Genomic DNA, 21,341 nt, shown 5'->3' with positions numbered 1-21,341 from the left:
CCCCACACACACACACATTCTTCTCTGAAATGTCTTCAGATTCCTTCCCTCTGGGTTTAGGGAAACATGAGTGTCAGGTCATAAAGATGTCAAAGATAAAAGGCACTGGGTCAGATGGAACTTAACAAACTCACATGGGGAGACACTCATGAGGGCTGATCACTCAGTGTCTTCAGCACCCTCACATTTCATAAAACAAGTAGGTCACACCTGAGGCAAGCAGAGGAAATTGGCCTTGGCATGACAGCCTCAGAAGCAACCTCCAAAATCAATACAGTAATTGTTGTAGAACCTTACATAGTGCAGAGGATGGCAGGCAATCTCCCTTCCAGCCTTGCTCTTTGTATTTCTTCTTTTTTTCCCCTTTGCTGTGGAAATCTTGATTCCTGCATTGTTTCCAGGCACTGGTAAATTTCCTTTTTGGTGCTCTGCTGCCCTTTTACAGTGCCTCCATCACTGCTGCTTGCTGTGTTCATCTAGTACTAATTATCCTCTGTGTGATCTGGGATTTGAGTGACCCTCCTTTAAGGCCTTCTTTGATTCTTTTTCATAATCTTTCCAACTGCCAAACTCCTTTGTACCAGCAGTCCAGATGTTTTGTTCCCCTTTTGGTATAAGTGCAGACCCCAGAATCACTTGTTTTTGGATCATAATGTATATGCTATTCATATGCTCTGGGCTTATGGGAGAGATGTGGATTATGAGATTTGAAATTGCTCACAAGGATCCTATGGTCATTTTAAGCCTTATCCTTGATAGGGCTCATTGGGGGCAATAAAAGGAGAGTGGACCATTTTTCATCATTAAAGACATCCTCAGACCTCTGTAGACCCTTTTTTTTTTTTGGTACAGGATTAATCCCAGTGGTGCTCAGCTACTGAGCTACATTCACAGCCCATTTTATATATTGTTTGAGACAGGGTGTCCCTAAGTTGCTTTGAACTGGTGATCATCTTGCCTCAGCCTCCTAAACCACTGAGATTATAGGCATGCAGACCCATACCTGGCCTCTGGAGTCCTTTCTGTCTCTTCTCATATAGGACCTCAGGCAGGCTTGAAGAATCCCGGGGCTCCAGGGATAATTAGAAGCACAGGTGTCAGTTGGAGGCAAGGATGCCTAACTTTTCTGTTGTAAGACACCAGTTAAAATGACATAAGGTCATACCTATGGACAGGACTTTGTTTATTTCAATTTCTCTTTTCTTTTTCCAGAACAGAGAGGCACATTCATCACTAAACAAGATAATGTCACCTCTCCAAATGGATAATACCACATCTGTGCCCGCCAATTCTCCTTTGGGCTGCATCTTAAATAATTGGGATGCTTTTAAGGCTGACAGTCTAAATAAAAGCAGACTAACTTTTCTTTGCAACATGGCATGGCCTCAATACAAATTGAAAAGTAGGGAGATTTGGCCAGAAAATGGGACCTTAAAATTGAACACTATCTTGCAGCTGGATCTCTTTTGCAAACAAGAGGAGAAATGGACAGAAGTACCTTATGTCCAGGCCTTTATGGTCTTATACCAGGACCCAAAACTTAAGGGTCTCTGTAAAATACACAATGACCATTTTCCTTTAACTAAAGTCCAGGAAGAAAGTGCTCCCCTAGAGGATGCACTTTTGAGTGGTGGCCTTAGAATGCCACGTGGGCCCTCCCCATTGAAAGCCTGCCACTCCCCCCAGACTGTAATCCCATGGGTTTCTCAGCCTAATCTGTCCCATCTGGTCTACCTTTCAGCCCACCTTCTCATCAACTCTCAAACCCCCCTCTATCCAAGGGGAGCGGCCCTACAGGGGAGTGCTGAGAACCGTATCCCTTCATGGGGACCCCCAGCTCTCCAGTCTTCATCCACTTGAGGAAGTCTCAAATGGAGAAGGGGAAATCATGGGAATATATGATCATTTTGTTCTGTCAAACTTGGCTCAATGCAAACAGAAGTTAGGAAATTTTTCAGAGGATCCAAACCAATTTATAGATGAATTTCAGGCCCTGACTCTGACCTTTAATCTCAGTTGGTCTGACCTACATGTAGTGTTGTCCACCTGCTGCACTCTTGAAGAAAAGGATAGTATTTTGTATGAAGCTCGGGCACATGCAGGTAGCCTGACTTTAACCAACCACTAGGGGATATAGCCATACCCCGTGAGGACCCTAACTGGAATCATCAACCAGAACACATCAGCCTTGTTAGGCATAACCACATGATAACTTGTCTTATCGAAGGATGAAAAAGTATAAGGAAAAGGAAAAATGTGATAATTTTGGAAGGTAAAACAGGAAAAAGATGAAAATCCTTTATTGTTTTTAAATCAGCTAACTGAGGCCTTCCAGAAATACTCTTCTGTTGATCCTGACTCTGTGGATGGGCAAGTGGTATTAGGGATACTTTTCACCTACCAGTCAACCCCATACATCAAAAAAGAGATTCAAAAGAAGGCCTTGAACCAGTTCTTGTCCTTGAAGGACCTGAAAGATTTGGCCCCTCTGGCATTCCACAGAGAAAGAAAGGAAGAGTTTAGGAGGTCCCAGAGGAGATGGCAGCAGGATAGAGAACAAGCCCAACTAATTTCATTTGGTATGAGAAGCACCTTGCAATCTCAAGGTGACCCTAGAGGCAGATGTAGCCCAAAGGGGAAAAACTGGAGACCTGACAGTTGTTTCAGGTATGGAGAATCTGGACACTGGAGGAAAAATTGTCCTAAACGGTGACCGCCTCAACCTGGTTTTGTCCCCTATGTAATGAGGGAAAAACAATGGGAGTGAGACTGCCCTTGCCTCCAAAGGGAAGCTGGGATGAACATCCTCTCCTATGATGAGTGCCCTTGAGGACTGAATGTATCCAAGGTTTCATATTGTCCCCATTGGCCAGCTGGACTTCACTCAGGAAGAGTCTCAGGTGACTCTTGACATGGCAGGTAAAAAATATGGGATATGGGGATTTCATATTTTGCCTTACTTGAACCTCTTACACTACTTTATAATCAAACCTTTTTTGTGACTAGTCTTGACAGAATCTCTAAAGATTTGTAGTATCTCTGACTTGCAGATTTGGAGAACTAATTATGACTCAAGCCTTCCTGGTTTTTCCAGAAAGCCCCACTCCCCTGTTAGGTTAGAAATTCTTAGGCTCTCTGTATGTAACTCTTCATGTAGCACCTAAACATTCACCTCCCCCTTCATTGGGGCATTGATAACATTGATAATATCTAGAAAGAGATTGGAGTTCTGCCTGTGGATGCTTTGACTAAAATAATTCCTCAAGTTTGGGACATTCAGATATCGGGAAAGGCAATAAATGCCCAGACAATCTTAATTTTTCTAAAAGACCCAAAAACATAGCTCCATAAACAATAGTCCTCTAGCAGCCTGAGGCCTGCCAAGGGTTCCAACCCCTTATCTCTATTTTAAGCATGGTATCCCAGAGCATGTCATACTCCGATTCTCTCAGTGCTAAACCTTTCGGGGAATGTCGACTGGTCCAAGATTTGCAGGCAATTAATAAGGCTGTAATCCCCCTTCATCCCATAATCCTAAACCTATACACTATTTTGACTTAAATACTGAGTTGATCTGCATAGTACACTGTCCTTAATCTCAAGAATGCTGTCTTTGCATCCCATTACACCCTGAGTCACAATAACAGTTTAGACTGACCCTGGCACAATAGAAATTGGTCAATGTACTTAGAAGGTGCTGCTTCAAGGAATTAGAGACAGCTTGCACCTGTTTAGAAATGCCCTAGCAAAGGGGAATTAAGTTCTCAAACTTCAGAAAATGGAGCTCTGTTCAAATATGTGAATGGTCTTAACTGCAGCCCCACAAAACAAGATGCTGACAAAAATACTATCAGAGTTCTTAATTTCTTGGGGTTTCCTGGGTTCTGAGTATCTCCATGAAAGGCCCAGATATCCCAACAGAAGGTAAAATATAATACTACAAGAAAGTGATTAGTATGCTACCATTTGGATATAGAGGTTGAGAATAAGATGGCTAACATCAAGTGGAACTCAGTGATTGTGTGGAATTAATCTATGGGCCATGGCTTCCCCTTTGGTGGTTGGTTAGATGTACCCTAGGATATCCCTGGATCATAGATGTTGGATTAAGACCACAGGTGAGCCTACTAATCTCCCAGATTTTCATGAAAGATGGTCACAAATTGTTCTTTACTGGTATGACCATTTAGCTTCCATCTTTGTACTCCAGATATGGCTGGAAGATGTAACGTGGCACATAGAAGACTTTCAGTTTTACTCAAAGAAATTTAAATGACAATGTGGTATCGCCATGTTGGATTAATCCTATTAAGTATTGAGGTAGCCTTAATGAGAAAAGCAATCCAGAATCATATGGCATTTGACATCTTAATAGCTGCCCAGTCAGGGGCCTGTGCCATTATTAAAACTGATGTTGTGTATATATCCCTGATAATTAAGGCAGCATTACTTTAGCCTTGCAAGATCTGCATGTCCAGGTAAAGGTGATGGTTGATGATTCTGCCCTTAGCCTAAATGCTTGGCTCTCTTGGCGGGATAAAGGAAATTGCTAGGAAAAATTATTAATATTCTTTATGACCCTCATAAGTGTTGGGTTGCTTTTGTGCCATGGATTATTTTGTTGCTTTGGGATACTACCTCAACTATCTACTTGTTTTCCTAGGCAAGTAGCCAGAATGATGGTGGTGAATGGATTTCGACCTTTTCCAGCAACTGAGACTAGAGACTTTAGATCCCTGGATAGGTAGGGATGACATCCCATTACAGCTTGAAGCAGCTACAGAAGATAGACCACCTTCTTTCGGCAGCCTGGTAAAAATAGGGATCTGAGTCTGGTGCAGGAGATAAGATAGGTAAATTGAGGAGTACAGTAATTCTCAACAAAGGAATGCCTGTGAAACCATTGACGTACAGAACAACAACTTGTGAGCAGACCTACCTGTGTTCTGTCGCCTTAAGCCCTCACCACCACTTACTAATTAGCCAATAAAACAGTGGCTAAGACACCGTGGCTGGATAGCTCCATGGCAGCCGGAGGAACACACAGCTCCTTGTAGCATGCACATCTTTGACCAAGATGTGACCAGACCTTCCACTGTAATAGTTTTAACCCACATGGGAGGAGATATGAGCTGCTAATCAAGTGACTGGTTTCTACTTGGACTTCCCACATTCCCTCATATCCACAGATACGTGATGATCACTCAGCATATGATAGAGTAATGTTGGCAGCATAAGGAGGGAGGCTTGCCTCGGGCTCCCTTCCTGCACTTCCATTCCTGTGTGTGTACTTCCGCTTTTTAATAAATCTCTTGCGCTGTTATCTTACACCTGTTATGTTCTTAAATTATTTTCTGCAACATGGTTAAGAACCTGGAAGATGCAAGTAGAGATCTCTGCTCCTATAGATCTCAGATCCCTGTATGATGACAGAAGTACTTTTATTTATTTTAAGTTATAGCCATGGATATTTTTTATTTGAATCATCAGAGAAGTGAATAATGTCCCAATGTTTATAATGACATCTGTGTTAGAAACATTGCACCACAGATAAGGAACACAAACATCCTCCTGACCTTGTGCTCTTTGAGTTTTGAAAATAATAACCTTCAGCATTATGAACCACAAGAAGACACCTTTCCAGTAAAAATATACATAGCCTGACCACCCTTTACTGTCTCAATTTATTAACAAACATGTATTAAGAAAGTTGCATGTATCCATGCGCTTTGTAGTGGTAGGTAGTTCATATGTGGTGAAGTAGCCTATTTTTTCCCCCTCTGCAATATGTTTGGGGGGTGGCTTTTGTAGAATGTGGCTTTCAGTGTGGCATATTTACACATGCACATAACATGATTTCATCAGTTTCACCCCCCAGCATCTCCCCCACCCTTCGCTCCTGTCTGCCCCGCCCCCCATCCCATCTTTATCCCTATTGGCCTCCCTTCTACTTTCATGATGTTCCTTCATTTTTCCTTTTTCTTCACTACCTTCTACACTTGAGAGAAAACATACAACCCTTGACTTTCTGAGTCTGGCTTATTTCACTCAATATGGTGCTTTTCCATTTCCATCCATTTTCCTGAAAATGACGTAATTCCTTATGACTGAGTAAATCACTGTTGTGTATATAAACTACATATTCTCCATCCACTCATCTGTTGATGGATACCTTGGCTGATTCCATAACGTGACTATTGTGAATTGTGCTGTGGTAAACATGCGAATGCATCTATCTCTAAAGTATGCTGACTTTAATTCTTTTGGATAAATACCAAGAGTATATCATAGTTCTATTTTTAGTTGGTTGAGGAACCTCCATACTGATTTTCTTGGTGGCTGTACTAGTGCACATTTCCTAGCTTCCTCGCTGGCATTTAATATTATTTGCATTCTTGATTATTACCATTCTGACTGGAATGAGATGGAATCTGGATAGTTTTGATTTGCATTTCCCAAATGACTAAAGATGTTGAATATTTTTTTTATTCATAGAATTGTTGGTCATTTGTACTTCTTTGGAGAAGTGTCTGTTCAATTAATTGGCCCAATTATTGACTGGGTTATTTGGTTTTGGGTGTTTAATTTTTTAGTTCTTTTTTTCCCTATTATTTATTTTATTTTTTAATTACTTTTAAAAAATTTACATAACAGCAGAATGCATTACAATTCTTACTATACATATAGAGCCCAATTTTTCATATCTCTGGTTGTACACAAAGTATATTCACACCAATTCGTGTCTTTATACATGTACTTTGGATAATAATGTCCATCACATTTCACCATCATTTCTAAGCCCATGCCCCCTGAATTTTTGAGTTCTTTATGTATTCTGTATTAGGTGTCTATTGGAGTAGCTAGCAAAGATTTTCTCCCATTCTGTGGGTTGGTTTTCTTTTCTGTAGATGATGCCATCCCATTTATTGATTCTTGCTATTACTTCCTGAGATATAGGAGTCCTATTGAGGGAGAGTTTTTGCCTGTGCCTATATGTTGAAGTGTTTCTCCTGTTTTCTTGTAATGGTTGCATAGTTCCTACTATTATACTTAGGTCTTTGGTTCGTTTTGAGTTAACATTTATACAGAGCAAGAGAGAGGGATCTAGTTTCATTCTTCTGCGTATGGATATCCAATTTTTCTAGCACTTTCTGTTGAAAGAAGCTCTCTGTTCTTAAAAGTATGTTTTTGGAAACTTTGTCAAGGATCAAATGACTGTAGCCATGTATGTAGGTTTGTTTCTGTATCTTCTATTCTGTCCCATTTGCCTATGTGCCTGTTTTATGCTGGTACTGTTGTTTTAGTTACTATGTCTCTGTAGTATAGTAACTACCCCCACTGTCTTTTACATATGAGATAAAATAACATACATAGAGAAAAAAACAACCAATTTTTTTAATATTTATTTTTTAGTAGTAATTGGACACAATACCTTTATTTTATTTTATTTTTATGTGGTGCTGAGGATCTAACTCAGGGCCGCTGAACCACAGCCACAGCCCCAACACAACCAATTTTTCAACCACCATTTCAAAGCTATTTGATAATGTGATGCCTCCCACAATCTTCATTTTGCCCATGATTGCATTGGCTATTCTGGATCTTTTGCTTTTCCGTATGAATATTAAAAATGGTTTGTCAAGGTCTGTGAAGAATATTGCTGGTATTTTTATGAGGAGTGCATTGAGTATGTAGATTACTTTTGAATAAGGCCATTTTAATGTTACTAATTTTACCTATCCATGAATATGGGGAACATGGGAGGTCTTTCCATCTAATAGTGTTTTCTATTTTCATTGTTCTATGATTTTTACTGTAGAGGTCTTTCACCTTGTTAAATTTATGCCTAAGTGTTTGGGGGTTTTGTTGTTGTTGTTGTTGGTGGTGGTGGTGGTGGTGTGTGTGTGTGTTTTAAGCTCTTGTGAATGGAATTGTTTTTCTGATTTTTTTTCTCAACAGATTCATTATTGGTATATAGAAAAGCTGTTGATTTGTTTTTATACTGATTCTTTGCCAAATTTGTTCATTAGCTAAAGAAGTCTTCTTGAACCTTTAGGGTCTTCTTAGTATTGGATCATATCATCTGCAAATAGAGATAATCTGACTTCTTTCCTATTTGTATCCCTTTTAGTTCTATTTCTTGCCTAATTTCTATGGTTATAATTTCAAGTTCTATATTGAATAGGAGCGGTGAGAGTGTACATCAAGGTCTTGTTCCTGACTTCAGAGGAAGTGCATTCTAAAAAAAAAAAAAAGAGTTTTTTATGGTTTTTCCCCATTTAGAATGATATTGACTTTAGGTTTGTTACATGTAGCCTTTATGATGTTGAGCTAAGTTCCTTCTACCACTAGTTTTTTCAGGGTTTTTGTTATGAAGGAGTATTGAATTTTGTGGAAGGCTTATTCTGCTTCATCAAGATGATCATGTGATTTTTGTCCTTAGTTTGGTTCTATTTATATGGTTATTGGTGATGTTTATTGATTTGCATAAGTTATAAACAGATCTTGCATCCAACTTGATCACGATGGATTGTCTTTTTGATGGATTATTGAATTCAATTTGCTCGTATAATAAGTATTTTTGTGTCTATGTTCATCAAAGATATTGATCTGTAATTTTCTTCCCTTAATGTGTCCTGATCTGGTTTTGATATCTGGGTGAGAATAGCCTCAAGGAATGGGTTTTAAAGCATTTCCTCCCTTTCTATTCCATGAAATAATTTGAGGAGCATTGATGTTAGTTCTTTAAAGATCTGGTAAAAATTCAGCTGTGAATTCATCGCATCCTGGGCTTTTCTTGTTGGGAGACATCTTATTACAGTTCATTCTCATTGCTTGTTATTTTACATATTCTTTTGAGTCAACTCTTGTAGGTTATGTTTCTCAAAATTTATTCATTTTTTCTAGAGTTTTTATTTTATTGGAACATAATTTTTCAAAATAGTCCCTCACGATCCTCCGGATTTCAATTTTGTCTGTTGTAATATTCCCATTTTTGTCTCTAATTTTGTTAATTTGTCTCTCTGCTCTTTCTTTTAGTTAGTTTGGCTAAGGGCTTATCAGTCTTGTTTCTCCTTTCAAAGAATCAACCCTGTTTTGTTGATTATTTGTATTGTTCTTGTAATCTCTATTTCATTAATTTCAGCTCAGATCTTTGTTATTTCTTTTTGGGATTGGTTTATTCTTGTTTTCTAAGACCTTGAGATGCATCATTAGGTTATTTAAGATCTCTCTCTCTCTCTCTCTCTAAATGTAGGCACTCATAACTATGAATTTCCCTCTTAGAACTGCCTTTGGTGTATCCCATAGATTCTGGTGTGTTGTGTTTTTATTTGCTTCTAAAATTTTTTTAAATTTCTCTCCTGATTTCTTCAATGACTCACTCATCATCCAAAAGTGCATTGTTCAGCTGAGTATGGTAGCACACACCTGTAATCCCAGTGATTTAAGAGGCCGAGACAGGAGGATTACAAATTCAAAGCCAGCCTCAGCAACTTAGCAAGGCCTTCAACAATTTAGCAAGATCCTGTCTCAGAATAAAAAATGTTGTAAAAATGGCTATAGCTCAGTGGTTAAGCGCCCCTGAGTTCAATCCCTGGTACCAAAAAGCCAAAAAACAAGAAATAACAACAAAAGTGCAGTATTTATTCTCTGTGTATTTATGTAGTTCTGTAACTTTTCTGGCTATTAATTTCTAATTTCATCCTATTATGATTCGAAAAGATACAGGGATTACTTCATTCCTTTTGTATTTGCTCAGATAGTTTAATGGCTTATTATATATATTATATCAATTTTGGAGAAAGTTCTGAGTGAATGAAAAGAAAGTATATTCATGGACACTGATGTGTATTTGTCTCTTTTTTCTCATTTCTAGCATTTTTTGAAGGTGGATATTTTTCATGGCTCAATCTTTTGAGGGCTAGGATTTTTAATTAGTATATTTCAGTTTTGTTTTGTATTTTTCTATTTTTATTTATTATGTTTTTTATTTTATATATTTTTTCTCTCACTTATCTATTTCCCGTAATTCTCTTTCTCTTTTCTTCTGCTAACAGCCAACCTCTCTGGTTCTCTCTTTCACTCTTCCTTTAATTTTTAAATTCTATTTTCTCACCTCCTCTTTCAGAATCATGACATTCTACATCTCTTCTGTTCTCTCTCCACTCTCCACTCAAAATTGTAAATCCTTTCACAAACACTGTTTTCATGTGGGCAATAACTGATGACATCATTTCTGTTTATTGTTACAATTAACATTGTAGATGTCATAGTAGGAACTATTTGGTTTAATATTGTATATTTTTGGCTCTGGTTATTTTATTATTTGCCTCCCCCTAAACTATGAGGTTCTGGAAACCTCCAGGGACACTGTAAATCCACAGATCCATACTTTTAGATGAGTAGACACACACACAATATGAAAAAAAAGCAAGGGAACAAATCACCTCATACAAACAAATAATTCAATAACAGAGTCCATTGACACCACAGTGTCAGAGAAGGAGTTTAGAAAGGTTGATGTAAGGAACGAAATCAGAAAATATAGGAAGTGAAAGATCACTTCAATAAAGAGAAATTCTGGGGGGAAAAAAATCAAGTGGAAATCCTCAAAAGGAAGAAATCAATAAACCAAATAAAAAATTCAGTGGAAAGCATCACCCACAGACTAGACCACTTGGAAGATAGAATTTCAGTCAATGAAGACAAAAATATATAATCTTGAAAATAAATGACCATGAAGAAAAGATATTAAGAGACCATGAACAGAACTTCCAAGAAATATGGGATAACATGAAAAGACCAAATATAAGATTTATCAGGATAGACGAAGGCTCAGAGATGCAGAACAAAGGAATGCACAATCTTTTCAATAAAATAATATCTGAATATTTCCCAAGACTTAAGAATGAAATGGAAAAATCAATAAAGGAGGCTTACAAGGCACAAAATACACAAAATTACACCAGACCCATACCAAGGCACATTATTATGAAAATGCCTAACATACAGAATAAAGGCAGAATATTAAAGGCTGATAGAAGAAAAACAACAGTTATATTAAGAGGTAAATGAGTCCATTTCTTAGCTGATTTCTCAACCCAGAACCTAGAAGCTAGGAAGTCTTGGAATAATATATACTAAGCTCTGAAAGAAATTAATGTCAACCAAGAATACTCTATCCAGCAAATTTAGCTTCAGAATTGATGAAAATAGCAACCTTCCATGATAAAACAATAGTTTCAAAAATTTGCAATTAGAAAGCCTGCACTACAAAATATAATAAAATATTTAATGAAAACTACAATTGAAAAGCAGCAAAGGGAGGAACTACTAGAAGAATAGTCAATCAAAGGATAAACTAATTCAAGTTAAAAGCCAGAAATCAGAATGACAGGGAATAAATCATTTTTCAATAATAACATTGACAATAAATAGTCTAAACTCATCAATCAAAAGACATAGACTAGTAGATTGGATTAAAAACAAGACCCAACAATATGCTGTCACCAAGAGACTCAAAAATATCTACAGACTGAAAGTACAGGATGGGAAAATAACATTCACATAGATATTGTAAACAAGCAGGGGTTTCTGTCATCATATCAGATAAAGTGGACTTCAAGCCAAAGTAAATAAGAAGGGAAAAAGAAGTTTGTTTTTCACTGCTTAATGGAATTATACACCAACAAGATATAATAATTGTAAATATTTATGCTCCAAACAATGCAACATCTATGCACATCAACAAACCCTTCTCAATTTCAAGAATAAGTAGACAATAATACTTGGTAACTTTAACACTCTATCTCACCACTGGATAGATCCTCCAAACAAACACCAAATAAAGAAACTATAGAACTAAAGAATACAGTTAATAATTTAGACTTTTCAGGCACATATAGAATATTTTATCCATCAATGATTGAATATACTTTCTTCTCAGCAGCACACAGATCCTTCTCTAAAATAGACTATATTAGGCCACAAAGCAACTCTTTGCAAATAAAAAATAGAGATAATACCTTGCATTCTATCAGTCAAAATGGAATGAAATTAGGAAACAACAATAAAATAAAAAATAGAAGCTACTCTAACACATGGAGACTAAATAATTTGCTGTTGAATGACCATAAGAAATCAGAGGTAAAATATAAAAAAATACTTAGAGGTAAATGAGAATAGTGACACAACATATCAAAATCTCTGGAACATTATGAACGAGGTTCTAAGAGGAAAGTTCATTGCATTGAGTTCATTCATTAAAAGAATAGAAAGTCACCAAACAAATAACCTAACATATCTCAAAGCTCTAGAAAAAGAAGAACAAATCAACATCAATAGCAAAAGAGGATGGAACATAATTAAAATCAGAGCTGAAATCACTGAAATTGAAAAGAAGAAGAAAACAATACAAAAAAATCAACAAAACAAAACTTGGTTCTTTCAAAAAATAAATAAAATTGATAACTCTTAGCCAGGCTAACTAAGAAAAAGAGGAGGAAAAATTCAAATTACTATAATCCACAATGGAAAAGGAAATATCACCATGGGCACTACTGAAATACATACAATAATCAAACTATTTTGAACATTTATACTCCAATAAAATAGAAAATTTTGAAGTCATTAATAGATTTCTGGAGACATATGACCTACCCAAATTGAATCAGGAATACACAGAAAATGTAAATAGATCAATTTCAAACAATGAAATTGAAGACATTATCAATAGCCTACTAACAAAGAAAAACCCAGGACCAGGGCTGGGGTTGTGGCTCAGCGGTAGAGCGCTCGCTTTGCACGTGCAAGACCCTGGGTTCAATCCTCAGAACCACATACAAAAATAACAAGTAAAATAAAGGTGTTGTGTCCAACTACAATTAAAAAATAAATATAAAAAACAAAACAGGACCAGGCAGATTTTCAGCTTAGTTCTACCAGACCTAACTTTAAAGAACTAACACCAAGCCTCCTCAAATTATTCCATGAAAGAGAAAGGTAGGAACCCTCCCAAACTCATTCTGTGAAACTAGTATCACCCTGATACCAAAACTAGACAAAGACATCAAGGAAAGAAAGCTTCAGACCAATATCCCTGATGAATATGGATGCAAAAATTCTTATAAAATACTAATAAAGCACATACAAAAACATATTTAAAAGATGGTATACCACGATCAAGTGGGTTTCATCCCAAGATGCAAGTTAGATTCAACAAACAGAAATCAATAAATATAATTCACCACATCAATAGATTCACAGACAAGGATCACACGATTATCTCAATAGAAAAGCATTTAACAAAGACACCATCAATTTATGTTCAAAACACTAGAAAAACTAAGTATAGTAGGAATATACTTCAACATTGTAAAAGGTATATACATTAAATCCAAGGCTAACATCTTTCTAAATGGAAAAAAGTTTAAAGCATTCCTTCTAAAAACTAGAACAAGACAGGGATGCCCTCTTTCACCACTTCTATTCAACATAGTCCTTGAAACTCAAGCCAGAAAAATTAGACAAAAAAAAAAAAAAAAGAAATTAAAGAAATACAAATAGGAAAAGGAGAGCTCAAACTACCCCTATTTGCCCACAACATGATCCTGTATTTAGAAGACCCAAAAAACTCTACCCCAAAACTTCTAAAACTTATAAACAAAATTCAGCAGTGTAGCAGAATATAAGATTAACACCTATAAATCAATTGTATTCCTATACCAATGATGAATCGACCAAAAGAGAATTTAGGAAAACTATCCCATTCACAATAGCCTCAGAAAATAAAATATTTGGGAATCTATCTAGCAAAAGAGGTGAAAGACCACTATTAAAAGTAAAGAAAGAAATTGAGACCTTAGAAGATGGAAAGATCTCCCATATTCATGGTTAGAATTAATATTGTCAAAATGGCCATACTACCAAAAGTGTTATATAGATTTAATGCAATTCCTGTAAAATTCCAATAATGTTCTTCATAGAAATAAGAAAGGCAGACATGAAATTTATTTGGAAAGATAAGAGGCCCAGAATAGTGAAAGCAATCCTTAGCAAGAAAAGTGAAACAGAAAACATCATAATACCAGACCTTAAATTATACTTCAGAGCTATAGTAGCCAAAACAGCATGATTTCGCACAAAAATCATACATGAATATCAGTGGAACAGAATAGAAGACAGAGACAAACCTATATAAATTCAGGTATCATGTTAGACAAAGGCACCATAAACATACATTGGAAAAAAGATAGCCTCTTCAACAAATGGTGCTGGAAAAAGTGGAAATCCATATGAAACAGAATGAAATTTAACCTCTCTCTCTCATCCTGCACAAAACTCAAAGTGGATCAAGGACATAAGCATTAGATCAGAGACCCTGAACCTAATAGAAGAAAATGTAGGCTCAATATTCTGTTATGTTGACATAGGGACTGACTTCCTCAACAAGACTCCTAAAGCTCAAGAAGTAAAGAATCAATAAATGGGATGGTATCAAACTAGAAAACTTATTCACAGAAAAGGAAACAATCAAGAGTGTGCAGAGAGAACCTATAGAATGGGAGAAAATCTTTGCCACCTGCCCCTCAGAACATCAACGTCTATATATTAAGAACTCTAAAAAGTTACCACCAAAAAAACCCCACAAATAACCCAATCAATTAATGGACAAATAAACTGAAGAGGTACTTTACCGAAGAAATACTAATGGCCAACAATTTACAAAAAAAATGTTCAACATCTCTAGCAAGTAGAGAAATGTAAAATAAAACTATACTGAGATTTCATCTCACTCCGGACAAAATGGCATTAGTCAAGAATACAAACAGCAATAAATGTTGGTGAGGATGTGGGGGAAAGAGTATACTCATACATTGCTGGTGGGACTGGAAATTGGTGCAACCATTATGGAAAGAAAGCAGTATGTATGGAGATTCCTCAAAAAACTGGGAATGGAACCACCTATTTGACCCAGTTACACCACTCCTTGTTATAGATCCAAAGAATTTAAAATCAGCATACTTCAGTGACACATCCACATCAACGTTTATAGCAGCTCAATTCGTAATAGCTAAGCTATAGAACTAACCTAGGTGCCCTTTAATAGATGAATGGGTAAAGAAAATGTAGAATAACCTATATAATGGAATATTACTCAATTACAAAAAAAAAAAATGACTTTTACCAGTAAATGGATGGATCTAGAGACTATCATGCTAAGTGAATAGCAAGTCCCCCCAAAACAAATGTTGAATGTTCTCTTTGATATATGGATGCTAACTCACAATGGGGGTGGGGGGGAGGGACTTCAAGTTCAGTGGATTAGACAAAGGTTAATGAAGAAAAGCAAACTTTTTACCAGACTCAGTCTCATCTCTCTTGTTCTGATTCCCATCCCAAATACACACCCAACCTGTTTGTCTCTAATTATGAAGCTTAGACCACCAGTTTCAAAGGGAATAGGAAGACAATGGAATGAATCAGACATTACTTTTCAATGTTCATATATGAATACACCACAGTGACTCTCCACATCATGTGCAACCACAAGAATGGGATCCTAATTAGGATATACTCCATACATATATCATATGTTAAAATACACTCTATTGTCAGGTATATCTAAAAAGAACAATTAAAAATGGGGATGAAAAGAAGAAATGAGAGAAAGAAAGAAAAAAGAGAAAGGAAGAAAATTAAAATGATAAAGAAGAAAAGAGATTGAGAACAAATCTAATTCATTGATAAAAATATTTAAAGTTAGAACTATAAAAACCCAATAATGGATAACAACAAAATTGACCAAGAAAGTGAATGTAAAAATAAATATTAAAAGATTAAAGTTTCTCACAGTTCCCGTTGGCCATTCAGTTGATTCCTTCTCAACTCTGGCTCAAGGAGGCCAAACCTGTATGCTGGGCTCCGCCTCTCCTTGCCCACCAACCAGCAAGCATTGAGGAAGCGTGGTCTGCTCAGAGCTAAATTCACGTAGCCCTGGTTTTTGTATCAGAGGAAAGGATGGGCATGGCTACAGTATGTGTGTGAACTGATCTGGATTATCTGGCACTGCACATCCTGAATGTTTCAAAATGTGCGTGTGCGTGTGTGTGTGTGTGTGTGTGTGTGTAAGTGTCCAGCTTACAGCGGCGACTTTGGGGGTGCTGGGGTGTGCTGTAAGCAGCAAGCTTTTCACCAGACCCAGTCTCATCTCTTCCATTCTGAATCTCATCCCCAATCCACACCCCACTGGTTTGCCTCTGGTCACCCAGCTTAGACACCAATTTCAAAGGGAACACTGCTCCACCTTGTGCTTCTCAGAGCTGTCAGCAGGTCAGTGCCACAGTCTCCCTCCTGATCCCAGCTTGAGACTCAAGGTAGGTGCCCGCTGACCCAGTGAAAGAAAAGCAGTGGCCATTGGGTTTTGAAGACAGAAAAAAACACAGAAGTTGTGATCTCTGGCATAGTTCATCTGGACAATGAAGCCCCTTTCCCAGTTGTCACTGAAATTCTGGGGACAGTGAGGCAACCCCATTCCCAGACTGACTCCCTTCGCAGACTCGAAATCTCCTTTCTGCTAAGACTCCATGTTTGCCTGAGTCTGCATTTTTTGAATCATGAGGGTTTGCTTCAGCTCGACAGAGAGGAGCTCCCCTCCCTGGTGCACACCGTTTCTTTGATCAATCCTCTTATTCCAAGAACCAGTATTTCTGGGTTTCACCTGGTGACTGCTGACTCACTGGTTGCACCTCAGGGGTTTCCCTCAGCTCTCCCACCTCATCCTGCAGCTGCAATCTAAAAGCAGCCACTGTTCACTGGGTCCCTCAAGTCCGTCATTTGCTGAGTCCCCTCAGGGTCTTTGTTCCTGTTCTTCCTTCTGCTGAGAATCAGTGGTCTTGCTTTTGACAGCTGATTTGCTGTAGGTTGCTGTGTGGTCAAGAGAAGATTTTCCCACAATATGTGATATAGTCTCAGGATGCTCATCTGTTCTTTACAGCAAAGAATTTAAGAATTTCGTTTAGTTTTACTCCCCTGCGTGGTTCAGGTGGTGGCATATGTTAGCACTAAACTAACTGATTCAGTTCATTGCTTAGGAAAAGCAGGGGTGTGAAGAATGAAGCTGATGATAAGTCTGTTTACCTAGGGGAGACCCATGTTGGCTTTTACCCACATGGTATCTCCACAAAGAGCTTGAAGACATGCAGTGGTCTTGTACAGTCAATCCACCATGTCAAACATGACTCGTCTGCTCACCTTTGCACCTTTTACCATAAGCATGACATGCTTTCTTTTCTTCTTCTTCTTTTTTTTTTAAATAGTCATTAAGGTCACAGTCTAGCTCCTGACAGAATTTTCACATGCATTGCTGCAAAACACCCATGTGAAAGGCAAAAATATTTAGGGAAGGTTCAACTTAGCTGCATTGGACTTAATGGGAAGAACACTTGTATAAAAATAGAAATCTCACCCTACGTCCTGTACTAGACTCTTAAGCTATTCATTTCGCTTCCCTCTCCTGCTGCTTGTTGTTCAGTTGTTCTTGTGTGGATAAGATAATTAAATTGAAAGGAAGTAAGGAGATAAAGCTATGCAACTATGGTAATAATAGAATAATATTGCTCCTGTATTCCTCAGTGGATATTAATTAGCCTAGGAGGTGACGGAAGCCTAGTTACAATTGGATATCTGATCCATTTTAAAGGAATTCTTGTCTTTGACACATCCATGCATTGTGTTTAGCCCCAGACTGTCCTTGAAGTCTTATGCCACCTAGGTTCTCACTGTACCTGGCACACACAAAGTGAGAGTTTGCTTCTATTGCTACACAGGATGAGAGATTGAGTCTTGTATCTACCTAATCCCATCACCCCATGCTTCTTGGAAGTGGTACGTGGCTTAGTTCAATAGATAGTTGTCAAAATGTAGGGAGTTTGTAAAAAGCAAATCCATTGCCAGGTCTGTGCTCCATTTGTCCAGTGTGAGTCCAAATTGCACATTTGTTTGTTTTTAATGCATCATGTAAGTGGCAAGGTGACATTTGACACCACTTCACTGCTCTAACATTGCAGAAACTAAAGTTATCAGATGAGCCTGTAGAAGCAAAAGAAGATTACACTAAGTTTAACACAAAAGATTTCAAGACTGAAAAGGTACGTGTCCAGGTGTAGTGACATATTATACATTTGCAATGGGTGACCTGTATAGACATCAGAAACAATTGCACACTTGATTGTGATTAGTTTTTGAATATGGAAAATTATTAATTTGCATCTCTGTGGCTTAATTTATTCAAAATTGTGCATGACAATGAAAATGTTAAGCAATTTAAACTTTTTACAAAACAGAGAAGAGCAATATGCTTGGCAAGAATGTGCCTACACTTAGCCATGTGTTCATAGAGCGATGGGTGGTAAGGGAAGAAGCCTCTACAGGCTTACTGCCCAGAATCTTCCCAGAAATTATGATAACAAAAATTTTTAATAACTTGACCATTCAGCATTTACCCATAAATGTTATTTGGGTAACATTTCATACTAAGTTTTATCTGACACATGCATTATAAATATCATGTAGCTTTTAAAATTGGCATTATAATGCTTACATAGTTTTTGGTTCTGCCCTTTTATCATTGTGTTGAGAAAATGTTCACATATCATTAAACACTCTTTGAAGTTTTGATCATCCTTTCATATCCAATCATGAGTGTTAATTTACTTCATCATGTGGAATATAATGTAATCCGTCCCCTGGTCTTGGATTTATGGGTTACTTCTGGCTTTTAAATTTTGGGGTTTTTGTTTGTTTTAATGAAGTGATAGACATTTACAGTCTATATCAGTTTATTTTATTAGACACAATTTAGAACTAAGAGTAAATGCTTAGAGAACATGAACTCTTTCATAAAATATATAGCTAAATTGTTTTCTAAAGTTGTAACAAAATCTGTAATCCCAAACATAGTTGCCAATGACTGTTTATCTAGCATACTGGATAGCATTATTTTTATTTTGAAAATATTTGCCTGTCAAGTTTCTTTAACTGGAAAGATTTGTTTTCCCAATTGTTTATCGATAATTTACAATTTTTGCAAAGGGCAGTTGTGTCCCTTTCCTGTTTTCATATTGGAATAATAATGTTTTCTGTTGATTTGTAAGAACTTATTCTAAATTGAGATTATTAACACTTTTTATGACACAGGGTACAGATAAATTTTCCAGAATGTTTTTAGCCTTTTCATTTGATTTTTTAGTTGTTTTAAGTTTTTTTCTGAAGAATGTATGTTTCCTTTTCCCTATTGTTTCTATGTTTAACTTTCATTTAGATTTTAACAGTGGATATTCCCCTATATTCCTTAGAGTTTATGTGTCACTTATTAAGGCATAAATACCCTGAACAACTTGTCTGGATGAGATGGCTACTTTTCACCATCCAGTCAAGAATTAAGCCTCCTATGTGATGTGTGATAGAACGTGGGAAGCCAGATTGCAGGAATCATATGCTGTGCCTTTGAACTTATCTTACAGTTCCAGGGAGATAGATGATTTTTTTTTTCTTTACTGGTTCCCATTATTTATACTTCTTTTCATCAAGTTTTGATGCATTGCAGTAAAATCAGCTGCTATTTACCATCTTCTAGTGCTTTTTAAAGGACATAGGTCAGGTGAAAGGGGAGAACAATACAGTAACCACGAAAGAGAGAAAAATTTAAAGGGCAGAGTTATTTGGAGTCAGCTTTTTGGAGAGTATTTCTTTGTTGAAGAAGTACTTTTCAGTACTAGTTGAAGACCAGTGGATGTTTTGTAATATAGGTCATCTTTTGAATATAATAGAGTTGTGCTTGGTTTCCCATAGAGCAAATGAATAAAATCAGATTGTAAGTTGATGTGAATTATTCATCGTGTGGTAATATAAGGCTGTAATTCCAATCTCTGCCTGTGTCAGTTCTATTGTTTGTGTTATTGCACTAATGCACCCTCCAGAATTATTCCCCCTGCAGTAGATCATTGACTGTAACCATCCACTCCTTAGAAGGCAGCAGTCTTATCTTAACATATTCTGTGTCTGAATTATGAATAGATATCCGAATTTTTTTCATTCTCTTGGGAAGCATGTTAATAGCAGAGCTTTCCTCCCTTGACGAACCTTGAGACATACACAATATTGTCTGATTTGCATGCATGACTTACTAATGTTATATTCATAACATATATTTCTCTCTTATTTTCAAAAACAGAAAACAAGCAAAATGACTGCAGCTCAGAAGGCTTTGGCTAAAGTTGACAAGAGTGGAATGAAAAGTATTGATGCCTTTTTTGGTGCAAAAAATTCTAAAAAAATTGGAACCCTTCAAAACTCTAAAAAATAAAGCCTAATAAAGCAAAAAAGCATCTTTTCTTTTTACGTGTTCCATTTTCATTCTTCCTCCATGCCGCGGTACTTCCTGACCCTTGATTACCACCTTTTGGAGAAAGATGGCAATGTTCAGGTTCTCTTGAACATTTTTTAGGATTTGATATTTGTGTCTCTGAACAAAATATGGGAAAGTTATTGTGTGATTTCATGTCGGTGGCCTTTGGTGTCTTTGAGAAAGTAATCAAGTGAACAGAATTTAACATGTAGCATCACAGTGCCCTCTGCTAACTTACCCATGACAATATTTGAGTTATTGTTATTTTATGTAATTTTGCTACACAGTAGCTTTAACAACATGGTTTTCAGTATACTGAGAGAAACTAGGTAACAAAACTGTCAGGTAAATTGCTACTTTTTAATTGACTAGTTTTTGTAAATCTTATTGGAATTTTTCTGTTCTTACAAATACATGTTTTTGGTTAAAAAAAAAAAGGGAGAGAAAAGAATAAAGCTAAAATTGTAATCTATCTTTTCATTACCCAGAAATAATTTGGTGCATGTTCTTACAATAAAAAAAGTTAAAGGAATTATAATAGCAATTTTATAACCATTTTTAAAAATATTTATTTTTGTTTTTAGTTGGACACAATACCTATTTTATTTATTTATTTTTATGTTGTGCTGAGGATCAAACCCAGGTCCTCACATGTGCAAGGCAAGCGCTCTACCTCTGAGCTACAACCCCAGCCCCTATAACCTCCATTTTTGTAACATAATTTTGTGAGATTTTTCCCAGGCTACTAGGTATTTTTCACAAAAATGATTTTTAAATGACAATATCCTTTTTAATTATTCAACATTTGATTATTTAATAAATATCCTTACATTTCTTTACATATGTTCATGTTTTGAAGAATCAGATTGTATGTAAATATTTGTTTAGATATTTTATTGCTTCCTTAGAATAGATTTTTAGATGTGAGTTTACT

The 21,341-nt window shown here is 36.7% G+C and overlaps 1 protein-coding gene across 8 annotated transcripts in view; it reads left to right on the top strand.

Moving 5' to 3' along the window:
* The window catches only part of Rnaseh2b (ribonuclease H2 subunit B), a 63,321-nt gene that overhangs the window by 25,986 nt on the left and 15,994 nt on the right, over positions 1 to 21,341 (top strand). For 3 of the 8 annotated variants that reach the window (XM_048800897.1, XM_015484260.2, XM_015484259.2), the window contains one exon: positions 1,213 to 5,328. The exons of 3 other annotated variants lie outside the window; for them this stretch is intronic. In XM_048800897.1, coding sequence (XP_048656854.1) covers positions 1,213 to 1,860 — 648 coding nt within the window. In that variant the 3' untranslated portion in view covers positions 1,861 to 5,328. Of the gene's footprint in view, positions 1 to 1,212; positions 5,329 to 18,068; positions 18,150 to 20,233; positions 20,399 to 21,341 lie in introns of those variants that run through there. 2 more of the 8 variants (XM_048800898.1, XM_048800899.1) reach the window with 2 other exon arrangements.

The sequence above is a fragment of the Marmota marmota genome, unplaced genomic scaffold, assembly GCF_001458135.2.
Source record: "Marmota marmota marmota unplaced genomic scaffold, marMar, whole genome shotgun sequence".
In the NCBI taxonomy this organism is placed as follows: Eukaryota; Metazoa; Chordata; class Mammalia; order Rodentia; family Sciuridae; genus Marmota; species Marmota marmota.
The sequence above is the reverse complement of the archived record's forward strand: the minus strand, read 5'-3'. Positions and strand labels throughout refer to the sequence as shown.